This window comes from Balaenoptera borealis (genome assembly GCF_965194805.1).
Source record: "Balaenoptera borealis genome assembly, chromosome: 14".
Lineage (NCBI taxonomy): Eukaryota > Metazoa > Chordata > Mammalia > Artiodactyla > Balaenopteridae > Balaenoptera > Balaenoptera borealis.
In genome coordinates, this window is record NC_138875.1 from 65,242,036 (window position 1) to 65,262,352 (window position 20,317).

At 50.5% G+C, this 20,317-nt stretch overlaps 1 protein-coding gene across 1 annotated transcript; it reads right to left on the reverse strand.

Moving 5' to 3' along the window:
- Positions 1-2,224: 2,224 nt before the first annotated feature.
- YPEL1 (yippee like 1) lies at positions 2,225-13,035 on the reverse strand. Its single transcript, XM_082355029.1, is given in 7 exon segments — positions 2,225-2,504; positions 3,220-3,328; positions 3,707-3,750; positions 5,060-5,286; positions 5,289-5,342; positions 11,578-11,658; positions 12,895-13,035. Coding segments are annotated over 7 exon segments (621 nt in total). The 5' UTR covers positions 12,911-13,035; the 3' UTR covers positions 2,225-2,414.
- Between the last annotated feature and the right edge of the window lie 7,282 nt (positions 13,036-20,317).

The window sequence follows — 20,317 nt, forward strand, 5'->3', positions numbered from 1 at the left end:
TTTCTAGATATTAAAAACGTTCAGATTTTGTTAAGTCCCTGGTGAGGTTATCAGGTAAATTAAAGGACTTTTTAAACAATTCCCATTTCTGATCCCTCCTAATATCTGACAGATGCCATCAAGAATAAGCGTTAAGGTATAAAAATACTCTATATATATGTACTGTGCAGAAGACATTACATAGTTTAACTTAAATGCATTTATAATCCTGGCATCACCTCCCACTCTTCGCAAGGAAAAAAATATCTTAAATAAATAAAAGTCACAGGGTGATATTTACTGTTTAGGAATTTAAAAGGGTGGCGCATTCCAGAGCACTTGACCAGCACATCTGGTTGTGGTTTCGTGAGTGTCCGTCCTTGAAGCTGCTCACAGTCAGTTCATTTGGTTTCAAAAGGAGCTCGGATTTTGCAGAAGACTAACAAGAAAATTGTTAAGAGTCTTTGTTGGTGTCAGCTACAAAAATACAAAAGTCATCATGGACCACTGGTAAAAACACTTCAGTGCCACCACAGAGACGGCACAAAACCAAAGTGCTCAGAGCGGAGGAGCGGTAACTGCCCAGAACATACAAAAGCTCTAAATATAAGTTGAGTGTATACAGAGGAATTTTAGGAGGTTCCTCAGCGTCAGCAAGCATCTTTTGGAGAAGCAGCTGGGCCACAGGCTGAAGCTTGGGGAGGAGGCCCGGCTGAGGAGCCGCTGGCTCAGGTGGGGTCTCAGGGATTCGTACTCACGTCTCAGGGAAGGTGCTGGCCGGGCCTTCACGGGGCACTGAGGACCAGGCCCGGGGCCCAGCTTGGGAGGCGGCAGAGTGCCTGCAGTGGAGGCTTGCGCCGTGCCAAGCACTTCCTTGGCAACTTGAGATGCATCCAGGCCCGCTGGGCACCCTCGTGGACGACCCAGCACCCAGGGCAGGCAGGACACTCCCCACAATCCAGGCTGCAGGTCCAGGCAGAGATGGTGTCAAAGGGAAGCCCAGGTGAGTGGCTGGGGGTCAGGGGAGGGCCACCCACCAACTGGCAGCCAGTCCCTCTCTGTCCCTAGCCAGCTCGCACTTGTGGCCATAGGACTAACCTCGTCTGAAGGAGTTTGGGAGCCGGCCTGTGCCCTCCTCTCTTCCCCACTCCCTCAGCCCTCTCTCTGACCCTCAGCACTGGGGTCCCGGGAGTCTCATGCCCCGGTGACCACACTGAAGGCCCCCAGACGCCCAGTGGCAGGCTGGGCCCACTGGCCAGAGCCAGGTAGAACACTGAACACGAAAACTGTTTTGGGGATGCCTTTTGGCCTCCATTCTCTGCAAAGCGGCCAAAACCCGTGGGTGGTGCCCACTCCCTGCATAGGCACGGGTGAGTCGGAACTTGAACCTGTGGCAGAAACGCAGGACTCGGGAGGCTGCTGGGCCCTGCCTGTGTCGGCCCACAGGACAGAACCAGGGAGGCACGGGGACCTGCTGAACAAACCAAACATCTTCACTGCAAAGTTTAAACCTTGTCTTCCGACTGTAACCTTTTCCAAAAAAATTTTAAAACTACCTGGCAAATGTTAAATTTGGAAGCCTAGCCTGCTCTGGCCTCTTTCAAATATGCAAAAAATAATTCTTTTTCTTCAAATACATCAGAGTAGAAAAGGAAACCCGATTTCCCTTGGTCCAGCGCGTTCCACTCTAACTCCATGGACCAGCTGCCCAGTGCCTGACCTGGAGCCCCCGTGGGCCTGCGCCTGCACACCAGCCCGAGACTGTCTCTGCTAACTACTCGTTCACTTGCCTGCGAGATGAGGGAGCTACTGACTTAAATAAACAGCATGTTCCATTAGACACACTTCTCTATTTATAGCTTATCTAAAATGTTATCACTGGTGGCCTCGGTGTTTGAACAAGGCTAAAAAACACCCTTGGTGCATAGATTCATAGATGTCTGAGAGATTCCTAAATAAGCACTGCCCTCACAGCTCATCTGCGAGAAGAATAACCAACGTGTTGTTCCACGAATCGGGGAGCAGTGGTTACTGTACCTTCTATCCGAACAAGAGGGGAAGCTGGCTCTCCGAAGAGACCTCCCTGTGGGCTTTGGGGCTTCGGTCTGGTTTTCTATCAAACACGAAAGAGCAGAGCCAAACTATCTTAAAGGCATTGGTTAAAGAAGGTGTTAACTGGATGGATAAGTCACCAGTTGGTTAGGTCTTTTCTCTACATCTTGAGAAATTAGAAAAAGGTCATTGAAACTTTTCAGAAATAACCGTGTTATTGAAGACACAGATCGGAGGGACGCCTTACCCAGGGGATTGGCCTGGAGAGGCCGCCTGTGAGACTTGAGTTCAAGAAACACTGCCATCAGATGTGCCTATGTTTCCATTACATTTACCGTCTCTTTCACAAAATCATATTCAAAAGAGAACAGGAAGTTTTCACTTTACTCCCAACCATTGTCTTTGATCATGTGAGCAAGCTCAATGATAAATTTTCCTTCCTTATATTTCTGACTGCTCTCAAAGGCGTGTTCCTTGAAAAGAGAGAGACAAGGTTTCAGGACAGAATCAGTTTTGTTTTTCAACTTCATTTTACACTTCGCAAAGAAAACAACTGCAGTATCATGTCTCCCCAGACGCCCCTTGTGCCGTGCAGTCCAGGGCCGGGGAGGGGTGGCTATCTGGGTGACCAGCCCTCAGGAGCAGGGCAGGTCTGGCCTGGACTTGCAGAGTGATGGTGAAACTTGTCGGGAACTACTGATTCAAGTTTGTTACTGAGCACCGACTACGTGCGGGGCAGTTTGGGAAGGGAAGCCAAGCAAAGGCCTCCTTCCCGGGACTCCAGGTACAGGGGAGTGAAGTCCTCAGGGTCACAGATGGTGGAGAGGGGAAGGCCCTTCTCGGGGGCAAGGGATGCAATGGCTCAGACACAGGCCCCCCCCTGCCCCGTGCTGGAGTATGGGAGTGGGTGGTGTGTGGGACAGCACCAGGGCACAGGGCCCAGGTGGGTCCTGGGGGTGGGGCCCCGAGCGCTGCAGAGGGGTCTGCTGTGAGCGCAACTGCAGGGTCATGTCCAGTTCCCCACCTCCCACCTGGCTGGTGACCATCCCTCCCTCCCCCAGTCCATGGACTCTGAAAGATGCGGTTTTAAAATGTGTTCCTTGACTGGCAGCACCTATCCCGCTTCCTGGCATGTTTTGTTTCCACTGGGAACGTGTTCTTTATTACAGCGGACCCGCGGTCACTCACGTATTTCCACCCGAGTGTGGTCTTGCAGTTCTCACAGTAGATGTCCGCCACGGCGTGCAGGCCGGTAAGAAGGACCCGCTCCTCCGCAGGGCCGCAGCCCACGTTCACCCTGTGGGGAGGAGGTGCTGGGACCCTCATGGGGCCCCGGGCCCACAGTTCCGCCCCCACCAGCTGTTCCCAGGACACAGGGTGTCCTTCCTGACTCCCCTCCTGTCCCTGCCTCCCCCACCTATGATGAGAAGGAACAACTTCTTGCCTCCCTCGAGAATCCAGGATGGGACAGGCTGTGGGGAGGGGCCCACAGTCCTGCTGTCTCGGTGGAAATCAAGATCTACCCCAGTAGGAAACAAACCACACGCAGCCCGGGAAAAAGGCATACTGCTTTCCTGAGCCCTCGACGGCAGCGAGCACTGGCAGGCTCTCGGAAGCAGCACGCGGGGCCTGGTGGCGGACGTGGCACTGGTGAGGCCACGGCAGCGATACTCACACTGAGTTGAAGAGGTAGGCTCGTCCCTGACTTCCCTGAAAGGACTGCAAAGAAGAAAGAGGGGTTAAAGGCTTTGTCGTGGTCAGATGGAAGTGACGCCATTCATCACCAGCTGGAATGCGAGGCCACGTCAGGGCGGCTCCACCCAGAGGGCCTCTGTGCTTGATTATTTTAAAGAACAGCTTACTACTGGCTTTGGGGTCCTTTGAAAGAAGCACCTCAAATTCCTTTTGGACACTAACAACCCACTCCCCCCACCGTGTGGCCAGAGCAGTGCCTGAGCTACATGGCCGATCTGGAGGCCCCGGAGCAGCTCTGCCTCTGAAGCCGGTGCTGAGGGGCTGCCCTTCCACTGAAGCTTCTGGACGCACAGAGGGGCCACAGAAGCAGTGATGGCACAGACACCACCTTATCTGACGGTTTTCCCTTAAGATGATGGACCCAGGACTTCCCTGGTGGTCCAGTGGTTAGGACTCTGCACTTCCACTACACAAGGTACAGGTTCCATCCCTGGTTAGGGAACTAAGATCCTGCAAGCCGCACGTGTGTCCCCCCCAAAAAAAGGACCCTGTCACTTCCTTACCACAAGTACAGAGACGTTCTTCTAACTGCCTGAAACAAGAGGCCTAAGCATGGATTCCAGAAACTTCTTGATGACTTTGTTTTCAAAGGAGCAGAAGGCTCCTGCCCAGGGAGGCGGACTTAGAGGACGGGTGGGGGTCGTGACCCACAGCACGGGGAGAGAGGACAGTCACTGTCTCCCGAGGGATTGTTTTAAATGTTCCCAAGTGGTTGGTTATAAACATGACAAACTGCTAGTCAAGAGTTCAAGGCAATGAGGTGGGTCCTGCCCTCTTTGCCCCCAGGGGCTGCTCGTGGCCCGCACAGCGCTGCAGCCCTGGCAGAGCTTCCCTCCCAGGTTCTTTCCTGAAAGATCCCATTTCCCCCAAGGCAGCCTCTTCTCTTCTTAACCATTCTGAGTTTTAAAACTTTCTTAATTCCCTTATTATGAAACTATTTACACAGATTTTCCAGGCTTCCTTTGTACTGTCTATGTCCTCTGGCTTTACATGACTTTAACTGCTCTGACAAGTCACTGACATCTTACTGTGGGATCTTCAGAGGCCCGTGGCCTGGCCCCCAAAACCCACCACTCGGCAAAGACCACGGCCAAGACCACGACGTAGCTGCCCTCACTCACACACACAATTTCCCTCAGTGCCGCCCACAGGGCTCCAGACATTCTGGGCCCAGCAAACCCAGGAGGCCATGGGGTGGTTCAGTATTTGTCTACACTTAGGCTCAGTGATCATGGCTGAGGGCAGCCTGCCGAGTTCTTGACCAGACACTTGCCTTGGAGATCAGCTCATCGTGATTGGCCAGGTGGGCCCTGCAGTGGACACAACTGTACGTTCGGTGGCAGTTTGGCAGATACGCTTGGAAAGTTTTGGACCTTGTCATCTTCACCATCTCCGCTGGGCACTCCTGGCTCAGCTCAGGGCTGGCACGGGAGGAGCTGCAGCTCTGCTGGGCTCTCTGACAGAAGAAACACTGGAACATGCACGCAAGAGCCGTTGTTGTTTGGAGGGCGTGTGGCTCTGTCCACACAGCTGGGGTGAGAGAAAAACGCCACAACCTGTCAACAAGTCAACACAGAGCAGAGGGTCACAGAGAGAATGAAACACAAAAAGTGTGTTTAGGAAGCCTGTTGTAAAGAAGGGAAGGGCAGGCCTAGATGTTAAAGATCTAATACTTAAACAGTAATATGAGTACATAAAAATACTAATAGCTAATCACGGCTTAGCCATTCTAAATTTAGTTGGAAGTGGCAGGTGAACTACTTTTACACATAAATAATTTGAGAAAACTTTTGCCCAAATACATCTTATATCGTGTGGCTCAGAAAACGTGAAAGAAACAGCAGCCAACACGACTCCCATCTGAGTGAGGCCAGCAGCACTGGATACATCTTGTCCCAAACGATGGAATTGGCGACTCAAAGCACCATGTCACTTATGAATACGTGTGATGGATCCGGTATTAATCTCTGAGAAATTACGTATCAGTCCAGAAGTAAACCCTCACATATATAGTCAAGTGATTTTCAACAAGCGTGTCACAACCATTCAATGTGGATAGAACAGTCTTTTCAACAAATAGTGCGGGAAAACAAGATATTGACATGTGAAAGAATGAAGTTGGACCCCTGCCTCACACCATATACAAAAATGCACTCAAAATGGATCAAGGAACTAAACGTAAAAACTAAAACTATAAGACCCTTAGAAGAAAATGTAGGGAACAATCTTCACGATGTTGGATTTGGCAGTGACTTCTTGGATCTGATAGCAAAAGCACAGATGTGTGTGGATTTACAGAAGGTAAAGTGAGAGGAAAATGGGGCAGAGGCACTATGTGAGGAGATGAGGAGGCGATTCCAGAACTGAAGAAAGACACCAATCCACAGACAAGTCCAACAATCCCAAGCAAGATAAATAAAAAAGCCACACCTGATCACATAATAGTGAAACTGCAGAACACCAAAGAAAAAAGCAAAAAAGTCTTAGAAGCATCCAGAAGGGAAGGGAAAATTACCTTTCAACAGCAACTTCCCAAGTAAAACAGTGGAACCCAGAAGGCAGTAGGGGAAGGTACCTGTAAATTCCTTAAAGATAATAACTGCTATCCCAGAATTCTACATGCAGTGAAAATATCTTTCAAGATTTCGGGAAATGGGGGCTTCCCTGGTGGCGCAGTGGTTAAGAATCTGCCTGCCAATGCAGGGTTTGAGCCCTGGTCCGGGAAGATCCCACATGCCGCAGAGCAACTAGGCCCGTGTGCCACAACTACTGAGCCTGCGGTCTAGAGCCCGCAAGCCACAACTACTGAAGCCCACGTGCCTAGAGCCCGTGCTCCGCAACAAGAGAAGCCACCTCAGTGAGAAGCCCACACACTGGAATGAAGAGCAGCCCCTGCTTGACGCAACTAGAGAAAGCCTGCACGCAGCAACGAAGACCCAACACAGCCATAAATAAATAAATAAATAAATAAATAAAAAGAATTCAGGAAATGACATTTGCAGACAACTAAAAAGTTTGACTTCTGCAAAATATCTCTAAAGGAAATTCAAGGATATGATTCAGACAGAAAAATAAAAAAAACCCCACTAAAGTCTAAACTTCAGACTCTAAAAGAAGGCAGAATGGTGAGTAAAGAAAACGGTCCATGTGCAGGTGGGCAGAGCAGCAGTGTCTCACGGAACTTTGAAGAGATCCGCTCATGATATGTGAGCAGAAGCCAGGGTGAAGGCGCAGACCAACGACTCCCAGAGTCTGGGTACTGTCCAAAAAAGAAGACCCACATATGGATTAAATGTAGATTCTGGTACATTAAGGATAAATGTTGTAATTTCTGATGAAACTTCTGTAAGAACAAAGAGCAGGTGTATAACTTCCAAAACTGTAAAGGGCGGTGAGGAAGGGAGGAAAAACACCATGGGAAGAACAGGAAGCACAACGACAGAAGGAAGATTTAAACCCAAATATTTCAATGCGTATATTAAATATAAATGAACTAAATGTTAGAGTTGAAGGTTTCAACTAGACAGAAAACAAACTTTATCTAGATGCTACTTATGAGACACACACCTTAAACAAGGACGCAGAAAGGATAAAAAGATATGGCTAGAACCTCGGTGGTGGCAACACAGACCTATGAATCATAATTATTTGCTAACAGTATATTTGTTTTATGAATATCTTGTATGTATGTGATTCACACAAAGAAGTTAAAATAGAAAAATGCAAATCAAAACCACAATGAGCTATCACCTCACACCTGTCAGAATGGCTATCATCAAAAAGAACACAAATAACAAATGTTGGTGAGGATGTGGAGAAAAGGGAGCCCTCCTACACTGTTGGTGGGAATGTAAATTGGTGCAGCCACTATTGTAAACAGTATGAAGGTTCCTTAAAAACTAAAAACAGAGCTACCATATGATCCAGCAATCCCACTCCTGGGCAAATATCCAAAGAAAACCATACTTTGAAAAGATACATGCACCCCAATGTTCATTGCAGCACTATTTACAATAGGCAAGATACAGAAGCAACCTAAGTGTCCATCGACAGATAAATGGATAAAGAAGATGTGGTATAGTTCTACAATGAAATATTACTCAGCCATAAAAAAGAATGAAATAATGCAACTTGCAGCAACATGGACTGACTTAGAGATGATCATACTAAGTGAAGTAAGTCAGACAAAGAAAGATAAATATTATATGATACCACTTACAGGTACAATCTAAAAACTGATACAAATGAACTAATTTACAAAACAGAAACAGACTCACAGACTTAGAATACCAAACTTATGGTTCCCAAAGGGGAAAGGTAGGGCAGGGGGTTGGGGGGAAGGGATAAATTAGAAGCTTGGGATTAATTTACACACACTACTATATATAAATAGATAACCAACAAGGACCTGCTGTATAGCACAGAGAACTCTACTAAATATTCTGTAATCTTTCCCATATAGGGAAAAATATCTGAAAAAGAATGAATATATGTATATATGTATAACTGAATCACTTTGTTGTATACCTGAAACTAACACAACATTGTAGATCAACTATATTTCAATAAAAATTAACAAAAAAAAGAAGTAGCAAAAGGACAGAAAAAGATATTTAAATAATAAAGTAAAGGGACTTCCCTGGTGGTCCAGTGGGTAAGACTCTGCACTCCCAATGCACGGGGCCCGGGTTCGATCCCTGGTCAGGGAACTAGATACCGCATGCCGCAACTAAGAAGCCCGCATGCCGCAACAAAGACCCAGCACAGCCAAAATAAATAATAAATAAAAACAAATACTGAAAAATAATAATAAAGTAAAAACTATATTAAATATATTTATATTTTGCTTACATAGTAACATTTTTAAATTTTTAAAAATTAATTATTTTTGGCTGCATTGGGTCTCTGTTGCTGCGCGCAAGCTTTCTCTAGTTGCCATGAGCAGGGGCTACTCTTCGTTGCGGTGCGCAGGCTTCTCACTGCAGTGGCTTCTCTTGTTGCAGAGCACGGGCTCTAGGTGTGCAGGCTTCAATAGTTGTGGCACGCGGGCTTCAGTAGTTGTGGCGCACGGGCTTAGTTGCTCCGGGGTATGTGGGATCTTCCTGGACCAGGGATCGAACCCATGTCCCCTGCATTGGCAGGCGGATTCTTAACCACTGTGCCACCAGTAAGTCCCTACATAGTAACATTTAATAGAAAAACTTTATGAGATAAAACAGCAGGGAGATAAACAGCAAGCGTAAATCTTGTTACCTAATAACACAGTCTCAAAATATGTAAGTCAAAAATTGAAAAAACCTTAAGAGGTAAATTTATAATCAATAGGACTAGTAATTGTAGTATATAAATAGTTTACATAGTAATTTATATATTTATAGTATATTTAGTACATATAAATACATAGTATATATTTGTATAAAATATAGTATGTATTTTACTGCATCTTTCACTAACTGGTAGAACACCACAAACTAGGGCAGATATACAGGATTTGCACATTGTGATGAAGAAACTGGAACTAAAATACATGTAGAAAACTATCTAAGAGGGCTTCCCTGGTGGCGCAGTGGTTAAGAATCTGCCTGCCAATGCAGGGGACACGGGTTCGTGCCCTGGTCTGGGAAGATCCCACATGCCACGGAGCAACTAAGCCCGTGAGCCACAACTACAGAGCCTGCGCGTCTGGAGCCTATGCTCCGCAACGGGAGAGGCCGCGACAGTGAGAGGCCCGTGCACCGCGATGAAGAGTGGCCCCCGCTCGCCGCAACTGGAGAAAGCCCTCGCACAGAAACGAAGACCCAACACAGCCAAAAATAAATAAATAAATAAATTAAAAACAAAACAAAAAACCCCCCAACATTCTAAAAAAAAAAAAAAAGAAAACTATCTAAGAACCACAGACTCATTTACTGCACCTATACATTTACAAAAGTTGACCACATAGCACATCTCAACAAATTCAAGGACTGAAACCACAGTATATTCTCTGACCACAATACAATTAAATTAGAAATCAATAATAAAGTATAACTAGAAAAATCCTCATATGTTTATAATTTAGGAAATGTACTTCTATATACCCATGTGTCTAAGAATAATGGAAATTAGAAAATATTTTGAACTAAACAATAACAAAATAGGTACTTACCAGAACTTAAAGGGAAATGTAGACTCTTAATAGAAAATAAGCAGGTGGAATTAATGAGCTAAACACCCATCTTTAAGAAGTTTGAGAACAGGAAAACAACCCCCAAAAAATATAAGGAGGGAAAGAAATAGGAAAAAAATATTGAAACAGAAAAGGAAAACTTGGATCCACTAGGGGGGATCGACAAGGCAAATGTGCGTTCTCGGAAAAGACTAATGACCTCTGACAGCAGAGCCAGCCATCAGAAATGCAAACGGGTAGCGCCTTCTGGGGGCAAGACTCATGGGGAAGAGGTGCTGTGGTCAATTTAAGTCAATATATTGGAAAATGTAAACCACACAGATAAATTCCTGGAAAACGTTAAGTTAAAAATATGATTCAAGAAGAAATAGAAAACCTGAATAATCCTATAAACATTAGGGAAATCAAATCACTGGTAAAAAGTCTCCTCCCCCAATATGCACACATATCAATACAAATCAAATACACCTACAGGCAAGGAGCTTCCCTGGAGAGCTCCACCATACTTCAAGGAAGAATTCATTTCAATCCAACACAAACTCTTTCAGGAAAGAGAAAGGGGAAGCACTCTCCAACCATCTGATGTAGCTTAAACTGACACCAAACCTGGGTCAGGGCAGTACAAGAATGGAATTCAGGGGAGTTCCCTGGTGACCTAGTGGTTAGGATTCTGGGCTTTCACTGCTGTGGCCCAGGTTCAACCCCTGGTCAGGGAACAGATCCTGAAAGCCCCACGGTGCAGGAAAAAAAAAAAAAAAAAAGGGAATTCACTAAGTTTCTTCAAAGAAACCAAGATGCAAACATCCTAAGTAATATGACCAAACAGGGTCTAGCAGTATTTTAAAGGATGGTACAATATAATTAAGGTGATTTTATCACAGGAATGCAAGATAATTTATATCAGAAAAATTTACCAATTGTTCTGTTTATCTCAATAGATGCAAAAAAAAAAAAAAAGCATTCAACAAAATTTTAACATCCATTCACAATTTAAAAAACATTCCACACAAACTAAGATTGTAAGAGAACTTCCTTACTTTTACGAGGCATCTACCAAACAAATAAAAAAATCCCAAAACCACTCACAGCAAGCATCATGCTTAATGGTAAAACTTAGAAAACATTATCTTTGACGTCAGGAATAAACCAGGATGCTCTCTATACCGCCACTTCCATTCAACGGTACCAGAAGTCCCAGCCAGCTGGTAAGTCAAGAAAAGGCTTATAAGGGAAAACATACTCTCATACAACAGTGTAACAATAAAGTATCTAAGAGCACATTCAAAGACTGGAAACACCTTTACAGAGAACATTAGAAAACTCTGAGGGGTATAATAAAAACCTAAATCAATGGAGAGCTAAATCATGACCAGGACTGGAAGATACTGTAAATATATGAATCGTCCCCAAAGTAATCATTAAATGCAATTCAAATCACAATCCAGGAGGGTGTATGTGTGTGTACAAATGAGCCAGAGAGCCAGTGAGACAAAGAGAGAGCTTTGAGTCTAGAACTTATCTTACAAGTGTCTGTAGGGGAGGGAAAGTTTTCCTTGACCCTCTTAGGGTCCCTGGCTGGGTCTGAAAATGAACAGAGTAACAGGAGCAGGAAGCTTTTATACCTTTTAGACAATCAATAAGTTTGTGAAGAACTGACGAGGCCGGAGGGGTTTGGGCTGGGGTGGTCCATGGTGAAGGAGTAACTAGGAAGACAAGACAAGGTTTGTTTATACAGATTTCTCGGCCCCAATTCCCTGCCTTCCCTCTTCCTGGTGCAGGGAGGGGGCCCTCTCAAAGGGGAGTTTCATGGCCAGGTTCAGGGAAGAAGGTCACTCTGACCACCCCCCCTTCTGCTGTTTTCTCAAACTCCTTCAAGCTTAAGATACTCAGGAAGCCTAGGTGCCACACGTTAGGGTGGCGTGTCCTGAACTCCATCACATCAGAGGCCAGAAGCAGCCAGAGGGAAGCTCGTGCTGCGCCGGAGCCGGCCCGGGAGCGGTCATTTCAGGGTCATTCAGACTCACCAAGGCTGGGGTATCCCGGCTCAGGACAGAAAAACCAGCCTTAGCAAGGACAGAATGCACTTGTTCTGACTGCAGTGCTGACTGAACGCATGTTGTCTGTTTCAGTATCTTCACCTGAGTTTTTCTCTTTGTATTTAAAGGACCCTTAAATGAATAAACTCCTCTCTTATCCCTGGTGGTTCAGGCCTTCAGAGTCCTGGGCCCTGTTAGTGGCAGAAGCATGGCTCCCAGTGACCTGAACAGAGACTAAAGAAACGGCCTTCACTTAGCCCATCCTTTAGACAAATGACACCACTCTGACTCATGATTAGAAAGCAGGACACCCCTTGTTTCTAAATCGGAGTGGCCTCTGATGGGGCGACTCTGTTTAAAGGGGCAACTTAGGACGTCCCCGACGGTCCAGAGGTTAGGACTCCATCCCCCACTGCAAGGGGCCCGGGTTTAGTCCCTGGTTGGGGAACTAAGATCCCGCAAATAAAATAAAGTGGCAACTTGCCAAGCGTTTCTGTTTCTTTGAATTTCTCCATGCCGTGAACGCCCCCCACATGCAGGGGGCCTACCTGAACGCCCCTTCCCTCGGAGCAGCCCCACTCTTGGGCTCCTGTCACCTTTGTGGAGCCCGGTCCATCCTCAGCACCCACAGTCACCCTTCAAGGGCTGGGTTTGCCTCCCACCCTGGCGTCCTGCCATCTGTGTCCTGCCCTCCGCCCCTGTCACCGCCCTCCCGGGGGTCCTAGAGGAGCAGCGGCCCAACCTGGCTGGATCTCAGTCACAGAGAAGCGTGTCGTGATTAAACTAGGTTTTCAGGCTGGATGTCCCCGAGGCAGGGAAATCCTGGCCAAGTTCTCCAGCCACCAGTACACAAACAGGCTCTTCCAACCACACCTGCTGACAAGTCAGGACCCACCTTAGTACCTGAGGTGAAATGCATCACGTGCCTCACTTCTACTGCAACCGCCGTGTCCCCTGGGTTTGGGGAGCAGCCACCACCCCACGAAGATGTTAGTGTGGGGTAAGTTCTTAGGCCAAAAACAACATTCTGGATTCCAGAAGTTTCTCTCCTAAAATAAGCATGGATATTTATTTTAAGAGAGCGTAAATCAGGCCCATGTCCATATGGTGCTGTTACCACGCTTCCAAAGACAAACCCTGAGAACCACCACCCAAGCAAGCAGCTGACACTCCCGGGAGGGCGCGGGCTCCCGGCCCTTCTCGTCCCCATACGGGTTCACTTGTCCTCCCGGCCCTGCCTCGCCCACCTGGCTGCGGGGAGGGACGGAGGCACAGGCGGGCAGGGAAGCGGGTCTCCCTGGGGCTGGTGCACAAGCTCCGGCGCTGGCAACAGCGGTGAAGAACACAGCTCAGAAGGCCGAGGTGCTGCCCACGCGCCCGCGCCATCCAGCAAGGAGAGAGCAGCCCATCCAGCACCATCACGAGGCGCCCAAGAGCCTTGTGGCCCAGGCTGCTGCTGGTCTATGAGAATCCCATGAATTAACAGCAGCCCTAAGACACGAGTGGTCTGATTAGTCCCACCGTGCAGACAGGGAAACGGACACCCCGAGAGCTAGTAAGCAAGCTGTGCAGCTGGATTCAAAGCTGAGAATCTACACCCTGGACCCCTGTAAACATGTGTCTATAGACAGGTGAGCAGGTGTGAACATCACAAACGTATGCAAACCAAAGGCGCACTGTACCTGTCTTACAACCTAGCAGGCTGGCAAAGATTTTAAAAAGTTGACAACTCCACTGGCGAAGGCGCCTGGGACATCGCTGCCATCTGGCAGCACCCACTGGCGCACCTGGGCGCAGGCCCCAGGCCCAGGGTCCATCCCCGGCATTTCCCTCCAGGCTGCCTGGCCCCTGCGCAAAGTAACCCGGAAAAGGCTGTTACAACATTGCCTGTAATAACTAGAGATTAGAAACCATCTCCCATCTCACTAAGAGGGACCGGCCAAACGCACTGATGGACTTATCAGAACTGTTTCCAAGGTGGGGCCTCAGCCACTTCTTTCTCACCATCTACTTTTTTGTAACTTTTGATTTTGATACCAAGTGTAGGTACTGACCACAAACACACACACACAGCACATGGGCCCAAGGCGTCGGGGGGCCTGGAAGGTGTCCATCAAAGAGCAACAGCATGTGTAAAATTTGCTTCAGGCAGTACCAGCTTCCCTTCGCACACATGGACTTCCTACTTAAATTACAGGGTGAAAAGCTTTTTTCCACGTCTCTGGAACCGCAGCCTTCCTGGATCCCTGGATCCGCTGGGAGGGGCGAGAAGACTCCTTCAGTTCTCCCGGCCGCCTCCTATGCCCTCAGATGAAGCCCCCTCTGCCCTCATGCCCCACCAGCTGCCCCCGCGTCCCCCCGTAACCAGCCCCCTCATTCCCCCAGCGTGGCCTGCCTCCACCTCCTCCCACCAGACTGCTGAGGAGGGCGCTGGCACTGAGCCTTTCTTTTCTAAGAACCTGTGATACATTCTTTTTAATTTCTCCCACTAACTAAGTTTCCCAGCCGTGGCCCTGGGATGCCTCCTAGCAGAGGTTGCCTTTTTCCTCGCTAAGAAGGGAAGATGCAGGCATGACAGAGGGAGGGCTGCCCTGTCTTCAGCTGGAAGTGGGAGGAAAGAGCCTGGGAATCTTATGCCATTTTATTAACCACATGCTAATTGAAACATAATCAAGCATCCCTGTGTTGGGGAAGGGAAGGGAAAAAACAGAGAGGCAGAGAGAAGCCAGAATGGGGCTGGTGCTGGGGGGTGGGGGCCGTGTGGCTGCGGGAGCCAGGCTGCTGCGGGGGCTCGACCCAACCAAGCCACATACGCGGAGCCTGTGGGGCCTCAAGACGAGCTGGTACCCAATCTGTAAAATGGGGGTGAATCGTGAGTCCCACGGAGGACCCGAGAATCATACCAGGTGTCAGGTTGCTGTTGCAGTGGCCGAGGGTTGGCAAGCTGTCTCAACGCCTCACAAACCCCACGGGGAACTCTGGTCCTGGTTCTCAGGCTTCCCAGGTGTGGACTACGTGGCTTGGCTCCATCACCGGCGACAGGCTTTCAGCAGTGCCGGTGCCACCATCACGGAAGTGATGTCGCCGGCAGCTGACTGGACCTCATTCTCTCGACTTCTTTCCTGAATCCAACTCACACTGCCCTCCCCGGAACCCTCAGCCTCCAGTGACCTGGCGGTTCAGAACTTTCTCCATCCTCCCCTCACTCAACTCTCTGCTCACAATTCCCACTCCCTGCAGGTTTTGCTGATTAGCAGATCTAACTACTTTCTAAAAAGTTAAAAGCAAATGACTTGCGAATAAAGTGTCAGAGATGAGAAGGTTTTAAAGCAGGGGACTTCTACTGCTTCTTCATATTTGAAACTATGTTCCACTCATCAGGCTACCAGGGAGAAAAAGACACTGCATGGAAAGTCCTTGCCCTCTGTACCTGCCACCCCCGCCCCTTGAGAGGATCCTGGCGGAACCTGGTGAAGGCAGGTAGGGGTCAAAGGCTCTCAACATAAAGAGCTTTATAAATTTTAGTGCTTCAAAAACGGAAAAAGTAATGTCTGGAGTTTGGTCAAAGGCATATACCTCTATCAGTTTTTAATTTTGGCAAACGTACCATGGCAACATGGGATGGTAACACCGGGGACACGGAGCGCGGGGCACGTTGGGACTGTCTGTACTATCTTTGCAACTTTTGTGTAAATCTGAAGTTTCCAAAATAAAGAAGTTGATTTAAAATCAGAAAGACGGGGACTTCCCTGGTGCTGCAGTAGTTAAGAATCCGCCTGCCAATGCAGGGGACACGGGTTTGAGCCCTGGTCCGGGAAGATCCCACATGCCGCGGAGCAACTAAGACCGTGTGCCACAACTACTGAGCCTGTGCTCTAGAGCCCACGAGCCACAACTACTGAGCCCGTGCGCCACAACTACTGAAGCCTGAACACCTAGACCGTGCTCTGCAACAAGCCACTGCGAGGAGAAGCCCGCGCACAGCAACAAAGAGTAGCCCCTGCTCGCCACAACTAGAGAAAGTCTGCACGCAGCAACAAAGACCCAACCCAGCCAAAAATAAATAAATAAAATAAATTTATTTTAAAAAAAAGTCAGGGCTTCCCTGGTGGCGCAGTGGTTGAGAATCTGCCTGCCAATGCAGGGGACACGGGTTCGAGCCCTGGTCTGGGAAGATCCCACATGCCGCGGAGCAACTAGGCCCGTGAGCCACAATTACTGAGCCTGCGCGTCTGGAGCCTGTGCTCTGCAACAGGAGAGGCCGCGGCAGTGACAGGCCCGCGCACCGCGATGAAGAGTGGCCCCCGCTTGCCGCAACTAGAGAAAGCCCTCGCACAGAAACGAAGACCCAACACAGCCAAAACTAACTAACTAAATAAATAAATAAAAAATAAAAATAAAAGGAATTCCTTTAAAAAAAGAAGTAAAATAAATATCCTTTAAAAAAAATCATAAAGACGATTAATCAGATTGGTGATTAGGATCATTCAGTTACTTTTTTAAAGTGCCCACTACAGGCCAAGGCTTGTGCTACAGCTGTGCTAAGATAGGGTCCCCCTGGTCCTGGCTGAGGGGCTCCCACACGCAGAAGACACTCTAGCCCCTGAGATGCAAGGAGAGGCAGCGGGAGGGGCTCCCAGAGCCTGAGTTAGCTCCCCTCAGACCAGATCCCACGGCGAGGGTGGGGGGGACCTGGGCAGGATCGCAACGCTCAACACCGGGATTAAGCACAGCTGCCGCGGAGGGGCAGGGGCTCAACCAACGTGTGTTCCATCTCTTGGAGCAGAGTGGAGGCCGCAGCAGGCACAGGTGCAGGGAGAGCAGCAGCTTGCTCAGGGACGCACCTGAAGGCCATCCCCGGAGGAGGGAGGCCTGGGTAGGAGTTCAGGAGACTGAGGGTTATGGGTGGAAAGACTAACATTCTTAGCAAAGGAAACAACAGGTTGAGGTGTGTATGTTTCATACAGAAGAAAAATGCAACTGCACAGAAAAAGCTTGGGGTGGGGACGCCAACGTCGTCCACACCGTGGTCCATCTAAGACGGAACTGCAGCCCTTTCCCACGCAGAACTCGGCACCTAACCTGGACTCCCGGCGATGTCCGTTGGAGGCCGGCCCCGCCAGGGAGAGGAGGCTCAGGCTCCTGCAGGCTCTGCGCCCGTGAAGCTCAGTCGGTGCCACAAGTGGGGAACGAATGCGGGACGAGGCATTTCGGCCTCGCCCTTCACGTGGGCAACTTTAAACGCCCCCCTTCCGTGAACACGCTGGGAGGCCCCTTTTGTCCTCATTTCCCTCCCCAGGCGCGACCTTTCTTTTAGGGGAAAAGCCTGTTACCGTCAGGCGGGCGGCTCCTCCCGAGCCTTCTCCAGGGCGGGGTGGGGAGGGGCGGGAGGAGGGAGAACCGGGGAAACGCTCCTGACCCGGCGTCGCGGTCCGCGCCGAACCCGTGTGGTCCCGCCGCAGCGCGCCCCCCGCCCCCCGGCCGACACCGCCCGGTACGCCCGCCGGGCCCGCCCTACTCACCGCCGCCCGCCGGTCCGCGCCCCGGCCCGCAGCGCCCATCGGCCCGGCCTCGCTCAGCTCGGGCGCGGCTCTCCGGCGGCCCCGGCGCGGCCCGGGACGCGCTGCGGCCGTTGGCTCCCTGGCCGCGCGCGAGGCATCCCCGCCGCCGCCGCCGCCGCCGCCGCCCCCGGGCCGCCTGCCCTTTGTTTTGAAGCCGCTGCCCCGCCGCGACGCCGTTAACGGCCTGGGAGCGCGGCGCCGACCAATCAGCGCGCGGCCCTGCCCCCGGACACACCGCGCGTCCCGCCCCGCGCCCCGCCCCGACCGCGCGCCCCCGCCCCGCGCGCCCCCGCCCGCAGCTCGGCCGGCTCACCCTCGGCTGGGCAGGGCAGGGCGCACGTGCCGCAGGGCGCGCCGCGCTCCCATTGGCCGGCCCGCCGAGCGCGGCCTCGGAGCCCGCCAGTGAGGGTCGAGGGGTGCGGGGGCGGGGCCGCGCGGGGAGGGAGGGGAGGATGGGGCGGGGCTAGGGCGGGGCGGGCTCAAAAGAGGAGCGCGCCGCGCAGGCGCGGGTTGCCCTGAGCTGAGATCTCGGCTGCGGTGTCAGCGGCGGTCGGAACCACGAGTCCGGGGAGCTGGCGGTCGCCCGCTCTCCCCGGCACACGTGGGTCGGCGGAGGCCACGCCGGCTCACAGCCCCGGGGGCTGGGGGAGGGGGCGCGGGCCGGGCTTCCTGGCCGGACCCCTCGACGACCCCGTCCCGAGGGCGGGTCCTCCGCGTCGCCACCCCGCCCCCCTCCCGGCCGCTCGGAGCTGCTGGACCTGAGCGCCTTGGATGCACACGTGGCCCGTGGGGAAGCTCCGGACAGCCCGCCCCGCCCCGCGTCCGCACTCCGCCCCGCAGGCCTCCCCTGTGTTCATTGTGTGGGTCCCCCGGCCTTTCTCCCTAGATTGATGTTTAAATCCCAGCATCAGCATCAGCCCACCCCGTTTGGGTCACAGCGTAGATACCCTTTCTATACATGGTAGCGCCCATGATCTTGTTTCCTTCCTGTGATGCAATGTATCCGCACAGCTCTCGGTGCCTCTGGGTGAGTCCCATCTGCTGTTGGAACGCGGCCGTTCTCCCGGCCACGTCCGCAGCTCCCGGCTTCCACAGAGCCCGCTGCTAAGTGACTTGAAGACGGTTCTTGCACATTTTCAAGAACTATTGAGCCTTTCAGGTCTCCTTCCATTTCCAACTGGGTTTCTTTTTTCTTGTGAATTTTCAAGATTCCTTTGATTGTTTTAAATATTAAGCTTTGGTTATTTTTGCTATTGTAAATATTTTTTCTCAGCCAGTCCTCTGCTGAAAAAAAAATCCTAATTTTGATGTGAGCCAAAGTTTTATAATTTTGTATCCTGCTTTTATTCTGTTATTGCAGGTTTTTTAACAGATATTTTTCCTGGCTGCTCAATACTAACCTAAATATCTAGCTATGAGTGGTAGTTGGGCACTTTTATTAGTTTTGCACTATTTCTTCAGACCCCTTCATTCTTTGAAAAATTTAGCACCAGATTCGCTGTTGTTCTTTGCATTTCCTGGCTTCCTTCTTGGAGACACAGCTTTCCCTTAGAATCGAAGTGAGTGCAGCCACAGTGCCCTGGCCTGTCAGCTCACTGGCCCTCTCCTGTAAGGATCTTGCCCTCTGCACGACCCCAGACACGAACCCCCTCGCTGGCCATTGACCAGTGCCTTTCAAATGTTTTTAACTATGACCACAGTAAAATTTACATTTTATAGGTACAAAGTTTCTGTTTCGGATGATGAAAAATCGGGGGGATGGTTGCACAAGAATGTGCATGCACTTAACACTACTGCATTACACACTTAAGAATGGTTAAAATGGCAAATGTTATGTTATTGTGCTTTACTATAGTAAAAAATAGTACAAAACACATTCTACATTATGATCCAGCACCCACATGTATAGGACAAGTTTCATGATCTAATCTGCATCCTTGTGCAAGGCCCTAATATTTTCTATAATCTCCTGTTTTATTTTACTTAACCACAGCCTGCATATGACTCCCTACACAATTTCACAAGCCCTCCATCCGCCACAGCCAGCAGGCTGCCACCCACTCCCTGGTCACCACCCTCCATACCCTCAGTTATGGGCAGCCCTCTCTGGGGCACCACTCTGCTCCCTGGCCCCCTCCTGCTGGTGTCCCCACCACAACCGCCGTCACCACACTCAGGGCCACACTCACTGTCCCCCCCCGCCACCTACCCACCCTCATGTCTCACCTCCTGCCTCGGCCCCCTTCTCACACCACATACTTTCTGGGCAGACCCCGTCCCGGGTGGATGGGACTCTGCGTGGCTCGGGGAGACTGGGTTCCGGGGCAGTGCCCTCCTCCTGGCTACCCTACACCTGCCACACCTCTTTTGTCCGTCCAAGCCCCCTTCCTGGACGGCGCTCCTCCCTCCTTCTGCTCCTCCCCCTCTGCTGTGTCCTGCTCCCAGCCGGCTCCCTGCCCGCCCGCCACCACCAGTCCATGCGGTCCACCAGTGCACACACCCTTTCTCCTGCATCCTCGGTCCCCTCTTCCCTGGGTGGTCCCAGCAGATTATGGGACCTGCTGTCATCTCCACACCCCCCTCCGCTGTCACCATGCTTCCCTGCAACCCTGCAGAGCCAGCCCGGCTCCTCCCATTCTGAGATTCCCATCCCACCCTCCCCACCAAACCTCGGGTCTGGTCCTAGACACATCTGACAGGACGGTCCGAGCAGCATTTCACTCAGCTGGTCACCTTCTTTAACCGCTTTCTCACTCTGGTCCCGG